This window comes from Sciurus vulgaris (assembly GCF_902686455.1).
Source record: "Sciurus vulgaris genome assembly, chromosome: 16".
NCBI classification, from domain to species: domain Eukaryota; kingdom Metazoa; phylum Chordata; class Mammalia; order Rodentia; family Sciuridae; genus Sciurus; species Sciurus vulgaris.
This window is the reverse complement of record NC_136477.1, coordinates 54,194,672-54,218,995: the sequence shown is the minus strand read 5'-3', so window position 1 is coordinate 54,218,995 and position 24,324 is coordinate 54,194,672. Positions and strand designations below refer to the sequence as shown.

Here is a 24,324-nt window from a genome sequence, read left to right as displayed (position 1 = left end):
GGAGCTGACATATAATATGCTTTCTTCTAATTTATTACTATCTTACCCAGTAGAACACATGCTTCAAAAGCCTGGGGACTTCATTGTATTCACTGTGATATCCCCAGTATCTGTTTTCATGCTTGGCACTGAGTAGATGCTCAATAAATGAAGGAGCAAATATTTGGTAGGGCTTCAAAAAAGGCAATCCAGCAAGCATTTGCTAATCAACTCCAAACCTCCGAACCAAGCTCTAGGAAAGTGCTGTGACAACCAGGTCTCAGCCTCAGGGAGTTTACAGGTTAGCAGAAGAAGCAGTGTGGATGGCAGCCCATGATGACACTGGTTTTTGTTGTTGTTGTTGTTGTTGTTTTAACCAAGACACTGCAGCAGGATGATGTCATGAGCTACAATGCCAGCATTCCAGTTTTCCAGGATGGAGCATGTGTTACTGATAAGAGGATTATGTAAGCATGTAGGAGACACTCTGATTTTAGTTAGGAGAAAATTAAAGATCCCAAATCCACCGAATTCACCAAACAATCCTCAGCCACCCCAGTAGATGGTGGTTAGAAGTTAAGAAGCACTTCCTGTGTGCCAGGTGCTACTCTGAGCATCTTTCATACATTCACTAATGCAGTCCTCACAATAGTCATGTGAGTACTGTCATTTTCCACATTTTAGAGATGAAGAAACAGACACAGGAGGGCAAGTAATTTGCCTAATATACTGCTAATGTGTGATGCAGCTAGGATTCCAACCCAGAAAACCTGGCTTCAGAAGGATTACCCTGAGCCATGATGATAGATGTCTGCTTTAGTTGATCACAATTAGTCCCAAATAATAACAATTTATCACTGAAAACTTTGAATAGCATAACTTGAAAACTACAACCAAATCAAAACAATATTGATGATGAATTTGTAATAACTTGTCCTTCCTCCAAATTAGAGAAGGCCCACCTGCCTTAGGCTTCTACGTGTGCACATTAGGAACTGTGCAAAATCCCAAGCCTTTTAGGGCAGCAGACTTCTTTGTAGAACTTAAAATGAGAGACTTCTTTAAAATCTAGAATGAGCTTTGGAATCCCAAATGCTAATAACTCTTTTAAACACAAGTAAAATGTTACTACCAAGTGGTAAAACTGAAATATGTGGGACTACATATTATTCATCCATGAAAACAAAGGAAAAGATCTGTATCAACTTATGGCCCATAAAATGGACTGTAGGCACTGACCTAGCACAAATGGGAAAATGAAAAATTTCAGTAGCAGTGGTTGCAAAACATACTGTAATAAGTCAAAGAAAGATATGATTGTTTTTCGTGTGGAGATCTAGGACGTTTTCAATCATTAATCACAATCGAACTGTGATGAATGATAATTTCAGTTGGCATCATAGAGAAGGCACTTTCTCAGGAAAATGCACACACAAAGGTAGGAAAACAATAAAGAAGGGAGTATGTTTAAGTAGCAGCAAGCATGCGGGCATTGTCACTGTACCGTGTCCATGTCCCCCAGACCACCCCTGCTATCAGCTGAAGTAGTGATGGACAGTTTGGTGCAAACGTGCTTAGGTGCATCCCAGGGCCCCCTTTTTAGTGCAGTGGGAACTCTCTCCAAGGGACAGGCCCGGCCTGGACATACTGGGAGTGAAGGCCCCCAGAGGCAGCCCTTAACCTTTAAAGCCTGGGAGTCAGTGTCTGTGTGCTCCCCCTCCTGTTCTTCAGGTGGTCAGTTCTTTGGGGTGTTCTGTACCTGTCTCTGGAGTCCTGATGAAATGGAACTCTGTGCATTCACAGTGGTGTCTTGATAGTGCATCTTAGTGTTGGGTATCCCTCCTTCATCTTCTTACTGTCCCCATTCCCTTCTTCCTCTCCTCATTCCCTTCTTCCTCTCCCCATTCCCTTCTTCCTCTCCCTATTCCCTTCTTCCTCTCCCTATTCCCTTCTTCCTCTCCCTATTCCCTTCTTCCTCTCCCTATTCCCTTCTTCCTCTCCCTATTCCCTTCTTCCTGTTTCACTGGATCATCTGTCAAATTACTTGCAGCTACTTCCTTATCCCAGACCTACTTTGGGGAATGTGCTTCCTACAGAGGCTACCAAACAACCATGTGTGTGAGATGGCTCAAAAGACTCAGAAATTGGAGATATTAGCCAGTGTTGAGTCTTATTAATAATTTCAGAGATTCAAGTCTTGAGGCAGAGAGAGATCCAGGACTTCCACTGAAACTCTCCAGTCCTTTCTGAACGCACTTTAGCTCAGATTTAACACATAAGTTCTCCAAGCAGCACCAGAGGGGAAGTACCACTTACCTAAAGAGACCCATCTGGCCATTTTATACCTTTTTAGTGTAAGTGGTATTTTCCCAGGATCCATGCCCCTATAAGCCCATGGATTCCAGTTTGTTAACCATAAGCAATCCTAAACAGATCAGAGCACACTGTGCAAAATGCATTCCATTAAGACCTTTTCCCTGAGTAAATACCATTACCTTATTTGTCAGGAGGTCAGTCGTGTTTGCCCAGAATTTTGGCTGGTCACTTTTCTTTCTGGAATGCCCTTTAGCAAAGTAAATAAATGATCATAGGCCCATCACTCATCCTTTCCTTCCTTGTAAGCATGCAGCCTTTTAAAAACACTAAGTTGGGCAACTACCATCTTCTGGAATTGTCAGATAGACTTGTAAATAACTTACCATTACCCCCTAGCCTTATCATTACAGGCTTCAGTAGACTTCCTGACCTTGTTACTTCCTAGCTATGAGAACGTGACCAAGTTTCTTAATGTCTCTGAACCTTACACTACACTGATCATTGGTGAAGACTGAGTCCTACTTCAAAGAGCTGTTGGGAAGAATGAATGAGATAATTTTGTGCAGGCTCTGGCAAATGGTAGGGGTTTCGATGTTGTTCTTCCATTTCCCATCCCTTTCTTTCTTTTTTTTTTTTTTTTTACTTTGAAATTCAAAACATTACTATTTAACTGAAGAGCTTAATAACACAGGATCATATATCTTTTTCTATGAAAATATTCACAGTATTTGGTTCTTGCAAATATAAGCATGTTGTGAATAGTTACCGATTTTCTTTCTTGTTTTTTTTTTTTTGGTGCTGGGGATTGAACCCAGGGCCTTGTGCATGCAAGGCAAGCACTCTACCAACTGAGCTATATCCCCAGCCCTTGATATTTTAATTTTTTTAAAAATTTTTACAGACTGCATTTTGATTCACTGTACACAAATGGAGTACAACTTTTCATTTCTTTGATTGTGCATGATGTAGATTCATACCATTCATGTAATCATACATGTACATAGGGTAATGATGTCTGTCTCATTCCACCATCTTTTATACTCCCATTCCTAACTATATAATTATAGCCTCGCTATCTCCCCTACGTAGGTCTCCTTGGTATCTGATTTTCCATCAGAGTTTTTTGACATACCTAAAGGAAGACTTTGTCAGTGGAAAGAAGGTAATCAATTCACACACAAACTGCAATCGAGAGCTATGTCCACACAGTAGGACAGGAGTCTTAGCCATCAGATACGAAACATGTTGTTCCCAGGAACAAAAGTCAACCTACTATGGATGTGTTTATATGCATTACCCACCACCAAAAGAAAGCATGAGATTCAGAAAGTGGTCACTAGAATTAATTAAATCTGAGTTTAAATCTGGACTTTGCTAAGTGTGTAAATTTGAGAAAGTTGCTTACCATTACTAAGCAAGCTTTAGTTTCCTTATCTGTAAAATAGAGATGACAATAATAGTGCATATCTTGAAAGGTTTATGGGAGGATTCATGCATATAAAGTGCTCAATGCAGTTTGGCATATATAAAATGTTCAATAATTAATATTTAATTGATAACAATATCTTTCCTTTGGGGGAAGTATATTTCAGGTACTGAAGTCTAAGTCTTGTTCTTGCTCTATGCTGAGCAAATAAACTTTTGATACTTGATAGATTCTTTTTTTCCTTTAGGTAAATTACCACATTCTACCAGACTATACTCAGTCTTACTAGCTTGGAGATAATCCTTTCAGGAGGTTTTACATGGGATCATGGTTAGAAGTCACAAATTTAAGACTTATAGGAAGACTGGATCCAGAATGGAGCAGGAAGAAGTTCTAAAGGAGTCATACGTTATGTCTTAATAAATTTTGGAAAAGGAATTTTACAAAATATGTTCTTTGACCGTGATGGAATTAAATGAAAAATTAAAGGCTAGGGTTGTAATTCAGTGGTAGAGCACTTGCCTAACATGTACAAGGCCCTGGGTTCGATTCCCAGCACCACCAAAAAGGAAAAAAAAAATATGATAACTGTATACTTTGTAGAAAAGATATTAATATTTTGAATTTAAATAAAATACTTTTAAGTAACTCAGGATTCAAAGAAGAAATCCTAAGAGATACCAGAAAATATTTCAAATTGAATGAAAATTAAAACTCAGCATAGACTTTGAGGGATGCACCTAACATAATACTTATACCTTAATATATAGTTTTAAATGTTTATATGAGAAAAGAAGAAAGATATAAAATTAACAATATAATTTTTCATCCTAAGAAGCTAACAGGGAACAAAAAGCAAATTTAACCCATAGTTAGTAGAAGGAAGGAAATAATAAATCCAGAATCAATAAAACGGAAAACATAAAAGAGAAATTTGATATGGCCAAACGTTGTTTCTTTAAAAAGATAAACTTCATAAACCACAGCAGGACTGATCCGTAAAAGAGAGAGAGATCATACATTCTCAATGTGCGGGGTGAGAGAGGGATACCACTACAGATCCAACTGATGATAAGAAGATAATAACTAGGATAAGATAAGCAACGTTATGGCAATAAACTCAACAATTCTATGTGAAGAACACAACTGAACCAAGGAAAAACAGAGATCTGAATTCTGCTGTGGCCTATTGAAGACGTGTAAGCAAAATTATCCCATGAAAGGAACTTCAGACATGGCAAATTCTATTAAAATTTAAAGAACTAGCATCTTTCTAAACAAATGCTTTCCAAACACACAGGAGAAGGAAACACTTCCCTAATCCTTTTAAGAGGTTAATTTAGCCTTTTTATCAAAACCTGACTTACCACATTTGAAAAATCAACCAAACCATTCAACAATTAGACAAAATAAATGAAAAATATATATATATAAGATCACTTCAATCAATGCAAAAAAGCATTTAATGAAATTCCATACCTGTTCATGATTGAAAAAAAAAATTATCAAAAAATAGAAATAGAAAAGCATCCTCAATTTGATAAAGGAAACCCATCTCTAACATTTGATAGGGACAATGAGCAGGCACAAGGCAAGGGCTTCCCCCTATTATCAGGCACAAGGCAAGGGCTGTCAACTCTCCTCACTTCTAACAGTATATCTTCAAGGTCCTAAAACATGAGGGCAGTAGTGCAAGAAAAATAAACAACATAAAGATTGAAAAAGAAGACGACAGTCTGTATTCTCTGAGGACATGATTACTAATGTAGAAAATCCTCAGAAATATATGAAACAATTACTAGAACGCATGACTAGATTAAACAAGGACAAAGGAAACAAGGTGTACACACATACATACACATATATCATCTGACTGTAGCTTGTCTGCCAAGGGTTCATGCATTGGTAGCCATGCTGGGAGATAGTGTGGACTTTTTAAGTAATGGAGCCTAGTGGGAGCTCCTTAGGTTAGTAGGGGTGTTTCCCTCAGAAGAGATTAAGGTAGCTCTCTGGGACACTTGAGTTAGTTCTTGCAACTGTGAGCTGTTAGGTAGGGTGCTGCCTAGTATGCACCAGGCCCTGGGTTCAATCCTTGGCATCACAAAAACAAAACAAAAACCTGGCCTTTGTGCAGGAAATGTGTAAAGGACAAAAAGTCTATGCCACAGAGAAGCAAATAAAATAAACTTTGAATGCCACTATCACTAGACTAATCAAGGCAATAACTAATAAAACAGTTATTTTTTTAAAAAGAGTGAGTTGTTATAGATTGAGCCCAACCCTTCAGTTATCCTTTGGCTTCCTGGTGTCCTGGTAGAAGGGTGTGGCAGAGGAGAGCATATGTGGTCATGGCACGAGGAAGCGGAGACAGAGAGCTCCTGTCACTAAGGACAAAACATAAACCCCAAAGGCACGCCTAATGACCCAGCTCCTCCAGCCACACCCCACCTACCTTCAGTTAGCTCCCAGTTAATTCATATCAGTGGATTAATGCAACGATTAGGTTAAGACTCTCATAAACTAATCATTTCACCTCTAAACTTCCATGCACTATCTCACATATGAGCTTTTGGGGGACACCTAATACCTAAACAATAACACCTAGTCTCAGGTGTTTCAGTATAGTAATAGGAAATGGACCAATGCAAATGATCAACTGATTTTCAAGGCATTTCACTGAGGAAAAGAGAATCTTTAATAAATGATTCTAGGATATCTGGATAAACATACAGAAAGAAAATAACTCTACCCCCTAAATCAGACAACACAGAGAAACTAATTTGGGTGGATCAAAGCTAAATATAAAAACTAAGACTATAAAGATGTAGAAGGAAACAGGAAAAGTATTTTTGCAACTTTGGGTTAAGCAAGGTTTAAGATAGAGAGCACTAATCTAAATAATGACAAACTGAAATTCATCACATTAAACTTCGGCTAATCAAAAAGCACCGACATCAGTAAATCTATACGAGTCTTTGTACTATGCTTGATACTTTTTTTCTAAGGTAGAAATTATTTTCAAATAAAAATTTTTTTAAATGCCATTAAGAAAATTGGAAGAAAATAGGAAATAAAAATTTGGGGGTGTTGCTTAATGGTAGAGAGCCTGCTTAGCATGCACAACACCCTGGGCTGGATAACCAGCACCAAAAAAAATTTTTTTTAAATATATACATGTTTTGTGCATATACACACACACATGTATACACACATGTGTGTGTATATATATATACACATATACATATGTACAATACATATATATGCATATATATATACTTATGTACATATGTATATGTGTGTATAAATCAAGAAAATATTCATTATACATATATATGACAGAGAACATCTCCAAAATATATTAAGAACTTTAACAGTTAGGAGAAAACAACCCAATAAAAGTTGAACAAAAGATTTAACAGATATTTCACAAAAGGAGATACATCAATAAACACTTATAATAATGCTTTAACAGTTATGAGAAAACAACCCAATAAAAGTTGAACAAGGGGCTGGGGAGATAGCTCAGTTGGTAGCGTGCTTGTCTTGCAAGCTTAAGGCCCTGGGTTCAATCCCCAGCACCAAAAAAAAAAAAAAAAAAAAAAAAAGTTGAACAAAAGATTTAACAGATATTTCACAAAAGGAGATATATCAATAAACATTTATAATAATGCTTAACATCATTAATCAGAAGGGGAAATGCGTCTGAGCACAGTGGCACATGCCTGTAATCCTAGAGGCTCAGGAGGCTGAGGCAGGAGGATCACGAGTTCAAAGCTAGCCTCAGCAAAAGCAAGGTACTGAGCAACTCAGTGAGACCCTGTCTCTAAATAAAATACAAATAGGGCTGGGGATGAGGCTCAGTGGTCGAGTGCCCCTGAGTTCAATCCCTAGTACCACCCCCCCCAGAAAATGCAAATAAAACCACAATTATATAATTTCTTACCAACTAACTGGCTGAAATTTAAAATTCTGATAGCATCAAAAAGATATAAGGGTGTGGAACCATTGTAACCACCCTGGAAACCTGTTTCTATAAAATTATACAAATATTATCCTCAATAATTCTACATTTCATTCCTAGTTATCAAAAGAATACATGTCCATGAGAAGACACTGCAAGCACGTTCATACAGGTTTTATTCATTAAAAAACAAAACAAATCATCTCAAACGTCCATCAATAGGAAAGTGGATAAGTTCCTGGATCTCAATACAAGACAGCAATTTTCAAAAATATCACTATTGATACATTGCTACAGTGTAATGGTGCCAGGCTAGCTCAGACACAGTGTATGGACGCAGAGGCAAGACCCCAACTCCGGGAGTTGGGTGGAAGCAGGCTTGTGGTGGGAATAGCCACACATTTTATAGGCTTCTTGCCCAATCACAATGTGTCACAGGGGATCAGACCTCCAGGTTCCTATACGAGTTCTCTACGTAACACTGAGTCAACTTGGGGCAGTTGTTTACTTTCCTAGGTAGGAGAAGCGGAATGCTCCTCCCTGCAAGTTTACACACTTGAGACATTTACTGCTGCCAGCCAAGAACTAGGATTTCTCCCAACACTACAATATGCATGAATTTTTTAAATGTCCTGCTAAATGAAAGAATTGGACAAAAAAGAGTATATTCTATACCATTCCATTTGTAAGGAATTAAAAATCAGATAATACTTATCTATGATAATAGAAATCTGCAGAGTAGTTGCCCATGGGGTTAGGATCAACTAGAGGGGACCAGGAGGGAACTTTCCAGGGTAATGGGCATGTGCTATATATTTACTGGAGTGGTAATTACATGAATATATACAATCATGCAAACCCATGAGATCATACACTATGCATTTCAGTTACATGACTGTCACCCAGTGGCAACACAAGAGACCATGGTTATGTTTATAATGTCCATTAATCGTGTAGCATAGAATGTGGCCACCTAATAGCTTCCTGTTGTGAGCCATAAACTTACACACTCCTTTCCTTGGCATAAGGGCCCTGTGTGATCTGGCATTTTCCTACCCCCCTATATCATGTCCCTTCCTTCCTTACCTACCAGATTCAGGCCCTGCTGGTGCTACTTAAAGTAAGTCACTTCTTACTATCCTCTAGGTTAGTCCCTTATTTATTCTTTCATTAAATTTAGGATCACTTTTAACTATTTTGTCTCTTTATACTTTTATCACCTGACTTTTCCATTAGAATCAAGTTCCAGGAAGGTGGAACCTTGTCTTTTTCACCAGTGTGCTGCTGATGATCTCTAGCATACTCCCTGGCTCAGTATTTATTGAATGTGTGAATGAATGAATGAATGAGTGAATGAATGAATGAATGAATGTTCCTAAAGTTCCCTGTGCCAGCGAAGTGATAGTATATTCAAACATTCTTCTGTTTAGAGTTTGATCCTTAGTAATTTTGATAAAAATCGTACACTCTTATCCCTGCAAGCAAAGGAAACCTTTAATAAAATCATTTCACAGATGAGTTTTTGGTTTTCGCAGCCCCTCTTTTTACTTCCTTTGCCTTTCCAGAATCTCAGTACCCTTTCCCTCTCTCCCCTAATCAGAACTTTTTACAGGAGAGACCTAGTAACATCCTGATGATAGTGCTTTCCAAACATATTTAATCCTCTACCCCACCAGTAAATATTCACACAAACCTACACATGGAACATTTATTTATCTCGAAAATACAAATACATGTTGCTGAACTACTATGTAATGAAATGTGCATAAAAATGACATTTTTAAAGGATGGGATGAAAGTTCTACTGTTTTGTTCCTGCACTTCAGTGGTTGGTGGTGTACTCCCCCCTCCATCCCCGTGCCGTGGTGCCACCTTGAAGATGCTGCCTTAGGATGAATGAGATCTTGAATTTAATACTGCAATAGTCTTATCTGCATTTCAAACCTTAGCTCTGTGTTATGGTTTAGATATGAGGTGTCCCCAAAAAGCTCATGTGTGAGACAGTGCAAGAATTTTCAGAGGTAAAATGGGTTAGGAGAGCCTTAACCTAAGCAGTGGTTAATCCACTGATATTGACTGACTGAGCAGTAACGTAAGCAGGTAGAGTGTGGCTGGAGGTGGTAGATCACTGGGGGCGTGCCTTGGGGGTTTATGTTTTTTCCCTGATAAGCAGAGCTTTCTCTGCTTCCTGTTGCCATGTCCTGAACTGCTTTCCTCCTCCACACACTCCCACCATGATGTTCAACCTTCACCTTGGGTCCAGAGCAATGGAGGCAGTCAAACATGGACTAATACTCCTGAAATCATGAGCACCAAATAAACCTTTCCTCTTCTAAAATTGTTCATGTCAGGTCTTTTGAACACAGTGGTGAAAAGGCTGATTAAAATACTTTGACTATGGATTGAAAAGCTTTACTACTTTTTAACTAAATTGATGGTGTCACTTGGTATAGGACGAATAGAATTTTTAGGTCTGGAGTATTCCCTGGAATCATCTCACCTAATTCTCGCTGCATTTATTCCTAACATTGTTTAATGACATTTTCCCCACAACAAGGGTATCAAAAAATGAACCGAAAAGTGGAAGGAAGAGACTTGGAAGAGCTATAGAAAAGGCTATGTTGATTTTTTAAAAAATAGCTAATTATACTATAAATATTGACAACAGTGTATTTCCATGAAATGTCTCTTTGGAGGATTGCTAATTATAGAAAATTAGCAGTGAAATACATCTAGACCAAATGGCCAAAATAGGGAAAAATCATTTATTCTCAGATGAAAGAACAGTTTTAAAGAAAGCATCAATTCTACAATATAGCAGCCTGAGACAGGTTTGGAGATTTTCAGCCTGCTGTGTTACCTCTGAGACCTAAAGGAAGCAGAACATAAAAATGAGCCTCTATCAATTTGAAGCAAACCTAATCTTTGTGATCATGGCTGTGGTCTAAATCTATTAAAGATGTTCAAATTCAGTGTCCTTGGTATCACTGCAGGTTGACCTGAAGAGCGAGCAATAAACTTGTGTATTATAATTCTAGTTGGAAGATATGTGCTTAGGAAGTGAAACCGACAGTCAGTGTTTTGTGTCTGTCTCTAAGCAGACTAAGAGCCTATATAAAATGACAGGTGCATTTTTAGGGAAAGAAACCCATAATGTTTTCCTATTTAGTAGGTGACAGTATGTCCCAAGATAACACAAGCTTAAGGGGCTGGAACAAGCATGGTTATTAAAGGCTAGCAGTTTCTCAGTTCATACAAATTGAATTTTTTCATAGGCTGGAGGACAGTGGAAATCTAGTGCAGAGTGCTGAAATAAATTAGCATATTAAGTGAATTTATATATTCAGCCTTCTGAGCACTTTGAATCTAAGGAAGAAATTTTATTACTTCTTGAAAGAAAACTGCAATTCTTAAATCCTGTGATCGAACTCCCTGTTGGAAAGGGTCTATCTGATAAATTATATCGTTTTAATGATTATCCAAAGAAGTGGTTATTAAATTGATGGGAGTCTTTCTCTCTTCTGTCCTGTCTCTTCTTTTAGAATTACTGATTTAGGGAACATCAAAAGAAGATTGTATTTATCAACGGTCCATAAGGAACTATCCTCAACCCCCCTTCATGCAAAAATCCCACTCTTCATGATCAAGCGCAAAATTGTAAGTATCACACAAATGTTGCCTAAGATATTAAATCCACACAGTGAATATTAATCATGGGCCTGCTCTATATATGAGGAAATTTGTTAAGTACGGTAATGTATAAAACAATGAAGAAAATTCATGTCCTTCCTTTCTCTCCCTTGAAATCTACTAGGTGAAAGAATATTGTTTAAACACTATGTCACCAAAACTGTGATAGAAAGCACAGGGGAGAGAAAAGGTGCTGTTGGAACTGTGGAAAGAATTGTGAAAGGGGAAGAAATCTATCTGACTGCCAGAAGAGAAAAGGCTTTCTGAAGGAGAGAGCACTCAGCATGCTCTTGGAAGGGCAAGAAGACCTCGACAGGGAGAGATGCCAGCCAGGCATTCTAAGCAGAGGGAATAGCCTGGGCAAAAACTTGGAGGCTGCATAGTGGTCCATATTTAGGGGACTATGGTCTATCTTTGGGGGACAGTGGTCCATCTTTGGAAGACAGTGTTCCATCCTTGGGGGACAAAGTTTCATTTTGGAGGACAGCAGTCCATTCTTGGGGTACACTGACCCATCCTTGGGAGACAGTGGTCCATTTGGAGGATAGTGGTCCATCCTTGGGGAACAGTAGTCCATCCTTGGGGGATAGTGTTCCATCACTGGACACTGGTCCATCTGTGGAGGGCAGTGGTCCATCTTTATGGGACAGTTGTCCATCTTTGGAGAACACAGAACTAGTAACTGTTACCAGACTCAAAAACAACCTAAGAAATACCAGTCTTGCAACAGCCTAATAGATCTGGGGAGATTGCAGGCCTGTTGTGTAACTTCTAAAGGTTCTGATCTGACTGGCCAATATTTCTCAAACTGAAGTCATTTCAGTACTACTCTGTGTACCATGTTTCTGTATTGTCTGAAGATATGCCTGACACTTTCTTTTAAGTTGACTCATTTTTCCTTGGTTTAAATTTATTTTAAGAGAAAACTCTGTATCACTCTTATGAATGGAAATCAGTATAGTTTAAAAAAATAAAATCTAAAATACACAAAAACCAAAACAGTATTTCAATATCTAGCTAGGTAGGGTTTCTTATTAAAGGCCCTATCCTGAGAACTATGCTTTGTAAAAGAAAAGGTTATCAAAGATTATAGATATATAAAATATTTATTTCTGGCATAATTAGGGACTGAAAGGACTCTAATAAGTGGGAAATTTTTATTCTGTGATTCAGACTCATTTAATGCCACTCCCATATACCATCTAAAATCATCTCACAAATGGTATATGTTCTACTCCTTGAGAACACTATGATAGAGAAAAGAAGCCCATTAAAGCTTTTGGAGTAGGAAAGGAACACCCAGTCAGTTCTGGCTTTGGGAAGATTAATATTTGCCATGATTTAGGAAGCAAAGGTGAGGAGACAGTTTGCTACATACCAGATTGGGGTAAGTGAGGACTGGGTGGTCACAGTAAGGAATGGGTGTGAACCAGCATCAGAAATGTGTGTAGCTGAATGAGCCAAGACCCATGTCAGCATGTGGTATGTGCTATGAGAGCAAGAACAGAGAATCTGGGTTCTGCACTTACTAGAGCACAGAATCGGGGCTCTGACAATTCTTCTACATTTTTATTAAATACGTATTGTAAATAATATATAAAGTTTAAGAACTTAGAATCTGAGTTCTGACTCCTGTACAAATTTCTATGTTCATTTTCCTCATCCATAGGATGCAGATAATATGAGGTGTATACACCATTAAGGCTGTTGTGGGGATTTACATGAGTTAATAAATCTAAGGCTTTTAGAATAGTGCTGGTATAGTAAGCCCTTGGCAAGGGTTATAGCTCCTATTTACTCTTTAAATGCTACTTCTTCCAGGAAGCCCTCTGTGATCTTCCCCTCCGTGCATCAGATATTTGGGGAACTTCTTGTCATTGCTATTCACAATTTCATAACCCTCTAAACACTTCTCCACCCTGCACTTTAATTGCCTGTTTTCCTATCTCCCCCAGCACACAACATATATGTCTCACAGGGATTTTATCCCTAGTCTCTGTCAGTTCATGGCACATAGAAACTTTCCAGTAAATGTTTGTTGAACAAACTAGCAAGTCTTGATGTGCTTTACAGAAGATAAAAGTAATGAGTTTTTCATGGCCAAAGTTCTAAATATGCTCCTCATATATGACTCCACAAATGTTCAGGAGTGTTCAAATATTAAGAAAAACTTGCTCTCATTTCTCTGTTTCCTCCTAATCAGACAGGTGCAAGGCAGCAGAGGGTCTTTCCTTTCCACTATTAATACACTCTGTTCCTGTGAGCCCCTCTAGATTTAAAGTCGAATCATGTTTTGGGGCAGTTTCTATAGAGTCACAAAGCAGCCAAGAGCACCCCACCTATCCCAGATGCCATCTCAGCAGCCTCCCTGGTGTTGGTGTGGCATTGCCCTCTTTTCTGCTTTCTGCCTTGGCACTCCTCACTTCTTTCTGCCCTTTGGCAGCTAGTGGGTATTTTTGGTGGCAAACCTCAAAACAGCATTCTAAAAGCACTTCAGCTGTATGTGTCAGAGTAAGTTCCTGATTTCTGACTTCTTTTGAAAAAATACAACTGTCCCCACTGAGCCTGCCTTCTTGCACAACAGACAGTTGGCTTGAGCCAAGTGGCAACGGCACCCTCTCCAGAGAGCTGGACACTTCCCTGTGAACTTCAGGCCTCTCTACTCTTAAAGTGCGCAGGTGTGCCAGACCCTTACTGCTTCACTCATTTAAGTCATCTGCCTGGGCCTTCTAGAAGTTCAGCTTGCAATTCTTGATTTAGAAGATACACGAATGGTATGAATCTACATCATGTACAACCATAGAAACGAAATGATGTACCCGATTTGTGTACAATGAATCAAAATGCAGTCTGTTAATAATAAAAAGATAAAAATTAAATTAAAAAATAAAAAAATAAAAAATAAAAAACAGAAGATAATTGCCAAGTAGTCCACTCTTCCTTGGTTCTTTAGGCTAAAGCCTTTAGGTAGCCAGAGGCAAAAAATAAACTTAATATTCTTACAGTCAAACTAACGTGAATATTTATATATAGGCTGCTTTCTGTTGAATTACCTCTAAATGTTAACCTTTCCAATTTATTTGTCCTGTTATTCTTAATTATAAGGAGTCATTTTAATATTTAAGGTATAACAATACTTTTAACTTGAGTTTTCAATGGCAATAACAATTTTAAAAATTAATAACTATCAGATTAAACAATGGAAGTACCCACTTAGAACTCACTGGAATCAGTTTTACTTCTTTAATATAATTTCAGTTAGTTGGCAGTGGTGTCAGATGAACATCAATGTCTTGCTACCGAAGTATGTATAAAATGTATAATAAATTCAATTCCATTTGAATAGTAAGTTTGATAATGAGATGTCATTCAGAATAAATCACTCATTGGAGACTTAACAAAAATGATATGACAAATAATGCCAACATCTTTACCACTCAAATACCCAGTGTTTGTCATTTAAATGGGTACAACTCCTGAAGAGTTGTACCTTGTTGAACCACAACCCTGATGGTATATTTTATAGATTTTGTCCAAACTGGAGGTCTGGTATTACATTTTTAAAACTTCTATTCAAAAATTCCCACTTTCCTCAAAGAATGTTTCCCATAAAGCCAGTGATTTGGAAATAACGGCTTTCAACAATATTTAATTTCTTGAGTATCATGGTAAGGGAATGGGTGGCATATTTATTCAAGCACAAGGTCACTTAGAGATACATAAAAGATATAATTAGACAATGTCTCAGTAAACTCTTTCTAACCTAGAATCCACTATAATGTTTATGGTACTTATTTAAGGGTTTGTAAATATTCAATCTCATCTGTATTAACAAGTATCTGTTTTTCTCTCCCTATTTATCTGTCAGTCTAATGCACATGTTGAAGATATTTAGGGAAGGAATTGCTGTCCCATGCCTTCCTCTGCTGGTCTTAATGTTTAAGGAGACACAACTAATTCAAAGGAAGTTTGTTTGGAAAACATGATTACCCAATTTAGGGGTCACCCCATTTTCAAATCAAATGAATAGGGAACATACTATTAGGGTTTTGAAGTGTGGCCACTGGAGCTAGGTGGCAGACATCCCAAATCTCGTTCTGAAGTTTCCTGGCTGCAGGCCCTTGGGCAAGTCAGTTCATTTCTCTTGTTGTGGGGTGCAATTTAAGAACAGACCAATCACCACTGAGAAGTCCAAATTTGAGAGTCTTTATTAAGCCGGCTGGCTGACTGTCTCACACAATGCCCCAAAATTGGCTATTGGGAGAACAGCCCTGACCTCAGGGTTGTAGGGGTTCTTATTCCAAAAATCACATTAATCATAAGTGTCTGTTGTTATGATTTGAAATTACACATTAACATCATGAGATCATCGACAGAGGGGGAAGTGGGTCAAAATGACCCTTATCTAGGTACAAACTAAAGAATGGTTACTAACATCCACACAATCACTGTTCATGTGGTACATTGTTTAGGAGCAATAGGAATCAAAAGAGAGCAATTTTTCTTTACATAGGAATTATCGTTCTGTATTGTTAAACATGTCACACTATGTAACTGATGATGAGTACAGAGGCAGGGTGTTCCCATGGGAGAAGCTTATTTCCTACCTAACCTGGAGTCTCAGAGCAAAATGGAGTCTGTTTAGTCATTCCCTTATAGTCTGGCCTATAACATTCTCATGGAGCCAGTTCTGTCAGCCCATCACACTCTGTGCTCCAATTTCCTCATCAAACACTGACAATGGTAGAACTTGCTTAACAAAGCAGTTGTTTGGATTAAATAAGCTATAACTTAGAATAATATGAAGCTTGCAGTAAGTGCTCAATTGATATTAGGCAATAATGTTACTATTTGACTATTTTCTCTCAGTATGAACCCATGTTTATTAACTTGTGAATTTGGTGTCATAATAAGCCTCTGAACTTAGAGTTTACTTTAAGTATTTATTAAGTCCTTACTATGGACTTATATGTCAGATGACATGAATCCAAAAGTGGCATTTTATCTCAAGGAGATTATAATACTACAGAAAAAGCAAATGTATAAACAATTCCAGTGCTACTGAAGGAAAATATCAGGCTTGTGTAGCCAAGTTAAAGATGGTTGCAAATAAATTAATTGCCTCTTGGAACAACATTTAAAAATTCTAAGAAAGAATAAAATCAAGAAGCTTAGCAATATAGTAATCACAATGTCCAGCATACAATGAAAAAAAGTTACTAGTATGCCAAGTGGAAAATGTGACCCTCTAAGCAGGAAAGAAAATCAATGAATAGAAACAAATTTAGGCATGACAGAGATGACAGATGTAGAAGCAGAGGCTTTAAAACAATTATTACAATCATCTTCAAGGATTTAAAGGAAAATATTAACATAATGAAAGAACAAATGGAAACTTTCAATAGAAAAATGGAAACTATGAAAGCTGGGGTTGTAGCTCAGTGGTAGAACACTTGCCTAGCCCATGTGAGGCACTGGGTTCAATCTGCAACACCACATAAAAAAGTAAACCATTAAGACAAAGTTTTTAAAAGTTTTTTTTTTAAAAAGAATGGAAACTATGAGAAGAAACCAGCATTCTTGAACTGAAAAACACATACAATATCTGAAATGAAAGATTGGCTAGATGTTTTTAAACAGTTAAAACAGTGGAGAATATCAATAAAATTGAAGTCAGGAACATAGAAACTACCCATATTAAACATAGAGCAAAAGGGGGAGCTCAAAAGAAATGAGCAACATCTAAGTGAAATGTGAAGCGATATCAGGCAGTCTAATACGTTTGCAAGTATAGTACCAGAAAGCAAGCAGAGAAATACTGGGAGAAGAAAATTCATAGAAGTAATTCTTGAACATTTTTGAAATTTGAAAAATTTAGAAATTGAATGAGTTCAGCAACTGTAAAATGAGGAACAGGCACATTAAAAAAAAAAAAAACACATGGTATGTGATAACCAAATTCCTGAAAAATCAGTGATAAAGAGAAAATGTTAAAAGCAGCCAGAGGAAAAAAGTTCATATTATGTCAAAGAACAGTGATAAGAACACCACAGCTTCCCATTAGAAAGGATGCAAGAAGAGAGTGGAACGGTGCAAGGTGGCGGTGGGGGGGACTTGTCATTCTAGAATTTTTAATCTATTGAAAAATATTCCTCAGAAACCATGGCAAAATAAAGTAAGTTTTGGACTAAAAAGATGAAAGAATTCATTTTTAGAAAATTGACACTACAAAAATATTAAAGGAAGTTCTTAAGACTAGAAAAATATATGCCTGATGGAAATTTGGATCTAAATTAGAGAATGAAGAGTGCTAGTAAAGATAAATATGTAGGTAAATCTAAAACTCTTTATTCATATCATGATTTTTAAAAAGTATTATGTAAAGCAAAAATAAGTTTGAATTGTAAAGTTATAAATGTAAAAATAAAATGTGTCAATATATAATGCAAAAAATTGACGAGATAATATTATATATTATACTAATATTATACAAAGTTTGTTTACAAAGATGAATATTGCAAACTACTGCCACTATTGAAAAAAATGAGAGAAGTATAACTAACAGGCCAATTAAGATTAATGGAACACTGAAAATACTTTTGATCCAAAAATATTGGAGGAGTGCAAAACTGAACAAAGAAGAGATGGGACAAATTGAAAACAAAGAGCAAGATGTCAACCTTAAATATGTCAAAATAATTACATTAAGTGCAAATGGACTAAATCCTCCAATTAAAAAGCAGAGATTGTTAGATTGGGTACAAGATACAATAGCATGCTGTTTATCACATTAAATCAGAAAGCAAATAGGTCATAAGTTAAAAATGGGAAAAGATATGCCATGCAAATATTAAATCATAAAAACTAGGGTGCTTATAGTCATAGCAGACAAAAAAAGACTAAGGCAAAGGGATATTATGTAAAGAGGAATATTTCAAAATGATAAGCACTAAATCAAAAAGATCTGACAACCTTAAATGTGTACATTCCTAACAATAGAGCTTTAAAATGTGTGAAGCAAAAACTAAAAGAATTAATGGGAGAAAAGTAAATACACAGTGGAGCTGGAAATTTTTAAGACCCCCCCCCCCCTCAGAAACTGACAGATAATAACTAAGAATATAGACTTGAAAAACACTATCAGTCAGCTTGACCTATTTGACATTTGTTGAACATTTCATCTAACAACTGCAGAATCTGCATTATTTTCAAGTGCACATTCGCCAAGCTTTACAATATGTGAAGCTATGTCAATCTCAACAAATTTTTGAAGATTGAAAACATACAAAGTGTGTTCACTAACAACAAAAGAACTACCAAAAATAGCAAAAAAACAATTGGAAAATTCCTGACTACTTGGAAATAAAGCAACATACTTCTTATAAGCTGATTCTCTATTGAAAAACTGTCTATCATGAAAAATTAAAGGCATAAAAATAAGCTCCTTAAAACCATATTATTTGTACACCATTGTAGGAGCACAACCACAGAATTAAGTTCTAAAATTCTGAGAAGAGACGTACTTTAGGGTTGCCAGGTTGTAAAACTGTGATTTCTTTTTTGTTGTTTCCTTTTTAAAGACAGTGCTGGCTAGGGATAGTAATTCAGGTAGCTTTATACTCTGGCAAAATGAATCCAATTATCTTGAGATGTTTTCTATAATAACAGCAAAAAAAAATAGGAGGAATCTAATCAAATATCAAAAAATATGAGGAATCAAAAAGGGCTGGGACAGCGGGGCAAGGTGGTGCATGCCTGTCATCCCAGCAGCTCAGAAGGCTGAGGCAGGAGCATTACAAGTTCAAAGCCAGCCTCAGCAACTTAGTGAGGCTCTAAGCAACTCAGTAAGACCTTGTCTCAAAATAAAATATAAAAAGGGCTAGGATATGGCTCAGTGGTTAAATGCCCCTGGGTTCAATCTCTGGTACCAAAAAAAAAAAAAAATGCTAGGAAACCATTAACTTATAATTGTGTGCATTTGAATTTGTGTGTGTTTGTGTGTGTGTGTGTGTGTGTGTGTGTGTGTGTGTGTGATTTATAGACTCTGCAGTCCTTTCAACATGGTAATAAATCCACATTGCGGAGACATTAATCAATAAAAACTAGAAATTCACACTTTGAATCATTCTGTCACCCTTTGCCAATCAACTCCTTCATGCAAAATTTCTTGCTGGAAATAAATAGCATAAACTCACTTATTAATCATCAATAAGCTAAACAGAACTATCTTTTCTTTATCAGATTCCTGTTTTCCTGGCATATACTTCCTCAGAACCCATAATTATGAACACTGTAGATTAAGAGTTCTTCCCCGGTGGACTAGAGTCTCACATAGGTATAAAGTGATTACAGATCAAGGACAAAGTAAAAAAAAAAAAGGGGGGGGGTGGGTTACAAGAGTGGACAATATCACCAAGAATAATGAAAATAATATTTCATAAAGATCAACTATAATTCAGATAATCCACATGTTGGTAGTAGAGAGTTTATACTCCTTTCCAAAACTTCAGAAAATATATCACAGCATTTATGAGTAAAGACGTATTTCTTGAAGCTTATGAAAATTGGAACCTTTATAAATATCAACTCAACCAAAAAAAATAATTTCCATTTTCTCTAGCCAAGAGGGATTTGCAAAAGTTTTCCCCATCTTTTTCAGGAACCACCTATCTGTACACCCAGGAAATGGATTCATTAAGTAAAGATATCAGTTCCCAGACTTTCATTTGTGGAGTGATTATAAAGAATGAAAATTAAATATTGGAGTGTAGGCATGAATGGATTTGCATGCCTTCATATAGTCATACACACACACACACACACACACACACATGCACACAGTTAAGCTTTGAGTTCTGAGTCCTGGCAGAGAGAATAAAAGCAGCATGACTGTGGTAGATAAGGAAGTGTGTCACGGGTAAGGGCCTGGTTTCCTGGGACTTCGTTGGTACAGGAGGTGGACCCCGATTCCCTAGCAGAGCTGATGTGCAGCTAGCTGGAGGGTTCAGATAAGCAGGGAATGCAGGGGCAGGACCCTGAGAAGAAACTGCCAGCCTCTGCATGCCTCCCAGGCCTACAAACCTTACTCATTGCTCAAATCCCAACTTAAGGGTCACCTTCATGCCTTTTTAGGATGTGGGGAGGCCTAGAGTCAAAGAAAATAAAGCTGATCATAAAAATGGCCATTATTAACTCTACGTTTTGTTTTACTTGTATGATAAAAGTATTCACGAAGATGCACTTGCCTCAGTTGTATAGGACACTGACATTCACAACAAGGAAAACACAGAACATGGATTTTAAGGAAAAAGAGCAAATGAGAGATGATTATCCACGGAGAATAATGTGGGGGAAGTGGGGTGTGTGCAAATGAACTCAAAGTCTTATCTACCATACAGGAAGTCAGTAACTGGTGTCTGAGATTACTGAATGAAGAGCTATTATTTTTAAATACAGAGAGCAAAAAACAGATATCTGAGATGACAGTGTGATTAGACGAGAGGAAGCATGACAAGGGAATGTAATGTATTTTGTACAAAAGTTTTGATACTGTTTGGCTTGTATTTATATATAAAACTGTGATAATTTTTTTTTTTAAATTTAAGTAGGCTTTTCTAAACCTCCCCACCTGCCCATTCTGCGTCCTCTGTAATGGTAAGCATTGTCTTATTCATATGCACTTGCTCTTTAGATTCCCAGGTCCTTTTCCTGATCTTCCAGTTGCTCCAGAACCTGGCCCCCTGGCCCATCCCACCACAACACTTCCCAATACCCACCGCGCTTGTCATCCTGCTGATGACGACAACTCAGTCTAACCTCCGACCTTTGCTTTTGTCAGGCTCGTGGACCCCCAAGAGACCAGAGCATGCTCATGACCTGTAATATAAACTTACTGTTGAGACATGTACCAAAAGAAAAAAAATCTCCTTACATTTTCTCAATATCTTACTGCATTCTCTTCCTTTTCTCCTATGGAAACAATCTTAGGCTCGCCTCCGTATAAAAGTCAACATTCCTTGATAAAAAAGCTTTGCCTCTTAAAAAATCTCCTAAACAAAAAACAAAAGGGTCTAATACATAGAAGATGAGGAGTACGTACAATTTTAACTTCAAAAATAATTTTTCCTACCTTTGTCCTATAGTCTTAAACATGTCTTACTCACTGCATTGATTATTTTTCCCACTTTCTTTAACTCAGTCAGACCATTTAGAGGATTCATTTGATGAAGTATTGAGGAATCTAATTGTTTAATGGGCAGAAATTAGTGCCTGCAAGAGTACTTTAAAACTGGCAAATACCAGGCATAATTACAAATTCTTTAGAAGAATCTATTTCTGTACAATAGGTTAATTGGTTATAAGTAGACAGCACTGGCTACTGCTTAAACCAGCTTCTAATTTCATTCATGCCTTCTTTTCCCTCAAATATAAGTGGCTAATTGTGATCAAATTAGGCCCCTTGAAGGAACAATTGGCTACTTATGCCTGATTTTCAAGATTTAAGCGATCCAACACACCTACAATTAACTTCCCACCAGCACAGTACCTGCAGATAGAGTTATTTCCCAAAGCTGTCATGGCCTTGTCTCATGATGGGAACTCTGTAGCCACATGGCCAATGAATAGTTTAGATTATGGGGGTTTCTTGGGAAGAATCAAAGCAATTTTTAAGAAAACTTTTAAGCCAAGACAGGGTGAAATTGGTTTGGGGCTGGCTGATCCACATAGCTACCTCAACTCTCCGGTCTTTCTGCACCCAGTGGCTCATTCATTTACGTGATTTTGAAGGAACTTAACTCTCCTTTGCTTCTCTCCATCTTAGTGGTGCAATCTGTGCATTGACTTGGTAGCATTCACCAGTGAAATATTCAAGGGAGCAGTTTTCCAGTCATTGGATGGAATTATTGTCTCAGCTAACTGTAAGCTACGGAAAATCTTCACCTTAAAATCAAAGCCTCAAGACACTGCTGATAAAGATGGTATGTTTTGCTATCAGGACTTTAAAATCCTCTGATGTATTTTTTAAATTACCCATGCCTTTGGAATAGTATGGATGCATAGTAGCTGTTTGATTTTATGTCTGCTGAAGTGAATTTGCTCACAATCATGTTGATTTCTTTATTCTGGACCAAAATGTTACTGAAGCTGAATATCACAAAAAAAAAAAAAAATGCTATTTTATTTTTGCAGCTCTTTTCTTCTTTGTTTGTGTTGACACTTGCCATCTGAGTTAGGATTCTTGGTTGCAAATGACAGAATCCTTTTAAGGTGATTGAAACAGAAAAGGGATTTATTTAAGGAAATAGCTAATTTATAGAATCTCAAGGATATCTAGAGTCAGGCTTAGTATCCAGAGCCAAGAACAAATTCAACCCCTCTCACGCCCCTCCCCCATAGCTACTGCAACCATGCAGACTCTATGAGACCCACTGTAACACTGGGCTCTCAGTTCCAGAATTTCTATTACAGCAGCTCCTGAAAGCAAGTGCCTACTTCTCTGCTACCCTCACCAGAAGCTGATTTCTTCTCAGTGTTTCTTTCTGTTGAACCAAGACTGACATGGCTGTGTCTGATTTGTGGAGCCTAAGTTCCAAGCAGCCAAGGAGCCCAGTAAATCTCATCTGATTCCTGACTTGGGAGACAGAACTCACTGTGTGGGAAAGTCACCAAATTAGGAGGGATATACAAAAGACAGCAGGCCTCCAAAAAGTTCTGCAGTTGTCCATTCTTTTTATTCTGTGTACATTTCATGAAGTCATTTGGCAGCCACTGTATTAATTTCTAGTGATCATGTTAAAATGGACAGTTGAGTTCTTCCTTATATTAGTCCTAGAGAGACTAGAAATATATATATACATATATATATAAAATCCATCACTCAGCCACCTAGAATTCATAAGATGACATATCATCCTGCTAAAATGGTTTTAAACAACCAAAGTATTGAAAGAAAACTGATAACTTCCTTTTGATTTTCATCTGGAATTTATTTTTTAATATCAAATTTCCAGAAGCCCAGGAAGCACGGCTGCTCATAAGATGTCAAAGGAGATTTTTTTAGACATTTGTCTCTAGACTTTAGACTTGTGCTCTATCTATATGAGTGTAGATGTACACTACAAGAAATCCTTAGGTGGCTCACTCTGTGGACCAGAACACTGTGCCTATAAATTCTTTTGATAATAAAACACAGCAGTGTATTAATAGCTCCCCAAAGAGATCAGGAGCCATCAAGTGCAGCTGCTTGTCTTATATGCCACTTAAAGGCTATATGGGAAAGTGAAAGATATTTTAAAAATGGAGCCCAGCTAATAAGAGGCCTCAAAATGTACAGAAATATATGTGTACTCTACAGCAGATGAAGGGAGGTGGTTCATAACCTGACTGATAAAAATGAAAAGAAAAAAGCAGATCAGACATACAAATTAAATGCATGTTTTCATCTCTGATCCTTCCTCAAGCCCCACTAAAATTATAATATAGGAGTAAAAAAAGGTATGAACACACTAAGATAAAGAATGTGGGAGAAGAGACAAAAACAGACAAAAGATGTTACAAGTTTTATAAGCACAAGGAGTAACTTAAAGAAGACCAAAGATGACTGAAATCTTGAGGCTTACAGGTCTTGAGGTCTCTGATGGGTTTCAGAGTGTTCATGAGCTGGCAGCCCCAGTGGGGTACTCGGTATGGAATGATAATAGAGTGAAACAGACATTATTACCTCATGTACATGTATGCTTGCATGACCAATGTGATCCTGCAATATGTATAATCAGAAAAATGAGAGATTACACTCCTTTTACGTATGATCTATCAAAATATATAAATGCAGTCTACTGTCATGTACAACTAATTAGAACAAATTTTAAAAATTAATCAAAAATTTTAAAAAATAGTGTGGTTAAATTCTGCTTAGGTTGCCGGAGGAGCCCAGACCCCTCTCTAACTCCAT

The 24,324-nt window shown here is 37.3% G+C and overlaps 1 protein-coding gene across 3 annotated transcripts in view; it reads left to right on the top strand.

Moving 5' to 3' along the window:
- CFAP20DC (CFAP20 domain containing) overlaps positions 1 to 24,324 on the top strand; it is a 226,806-nt gene that overhangs the window by 76,019 nt on the left and 126,463 nt on the right. For all 3 annotated transcript variants that reach the window (XM_079114399.1, XM_079114398.1, XM_079114397.1), the window contains exons 5-6: positions 11,225 to 11,339; positions 22,195 to 22,351. In XM_079114399.1, the coding sequence (XP_078970525.1) occupies positions 11,225 to 11,339; positions 22,195 to 22,351 (272 nt within the window). The remainder of the gene's footprint in view (positions 1 to 11,224; positions 11,340 to 22,194; positions 22,352 to 24,324) is intronic.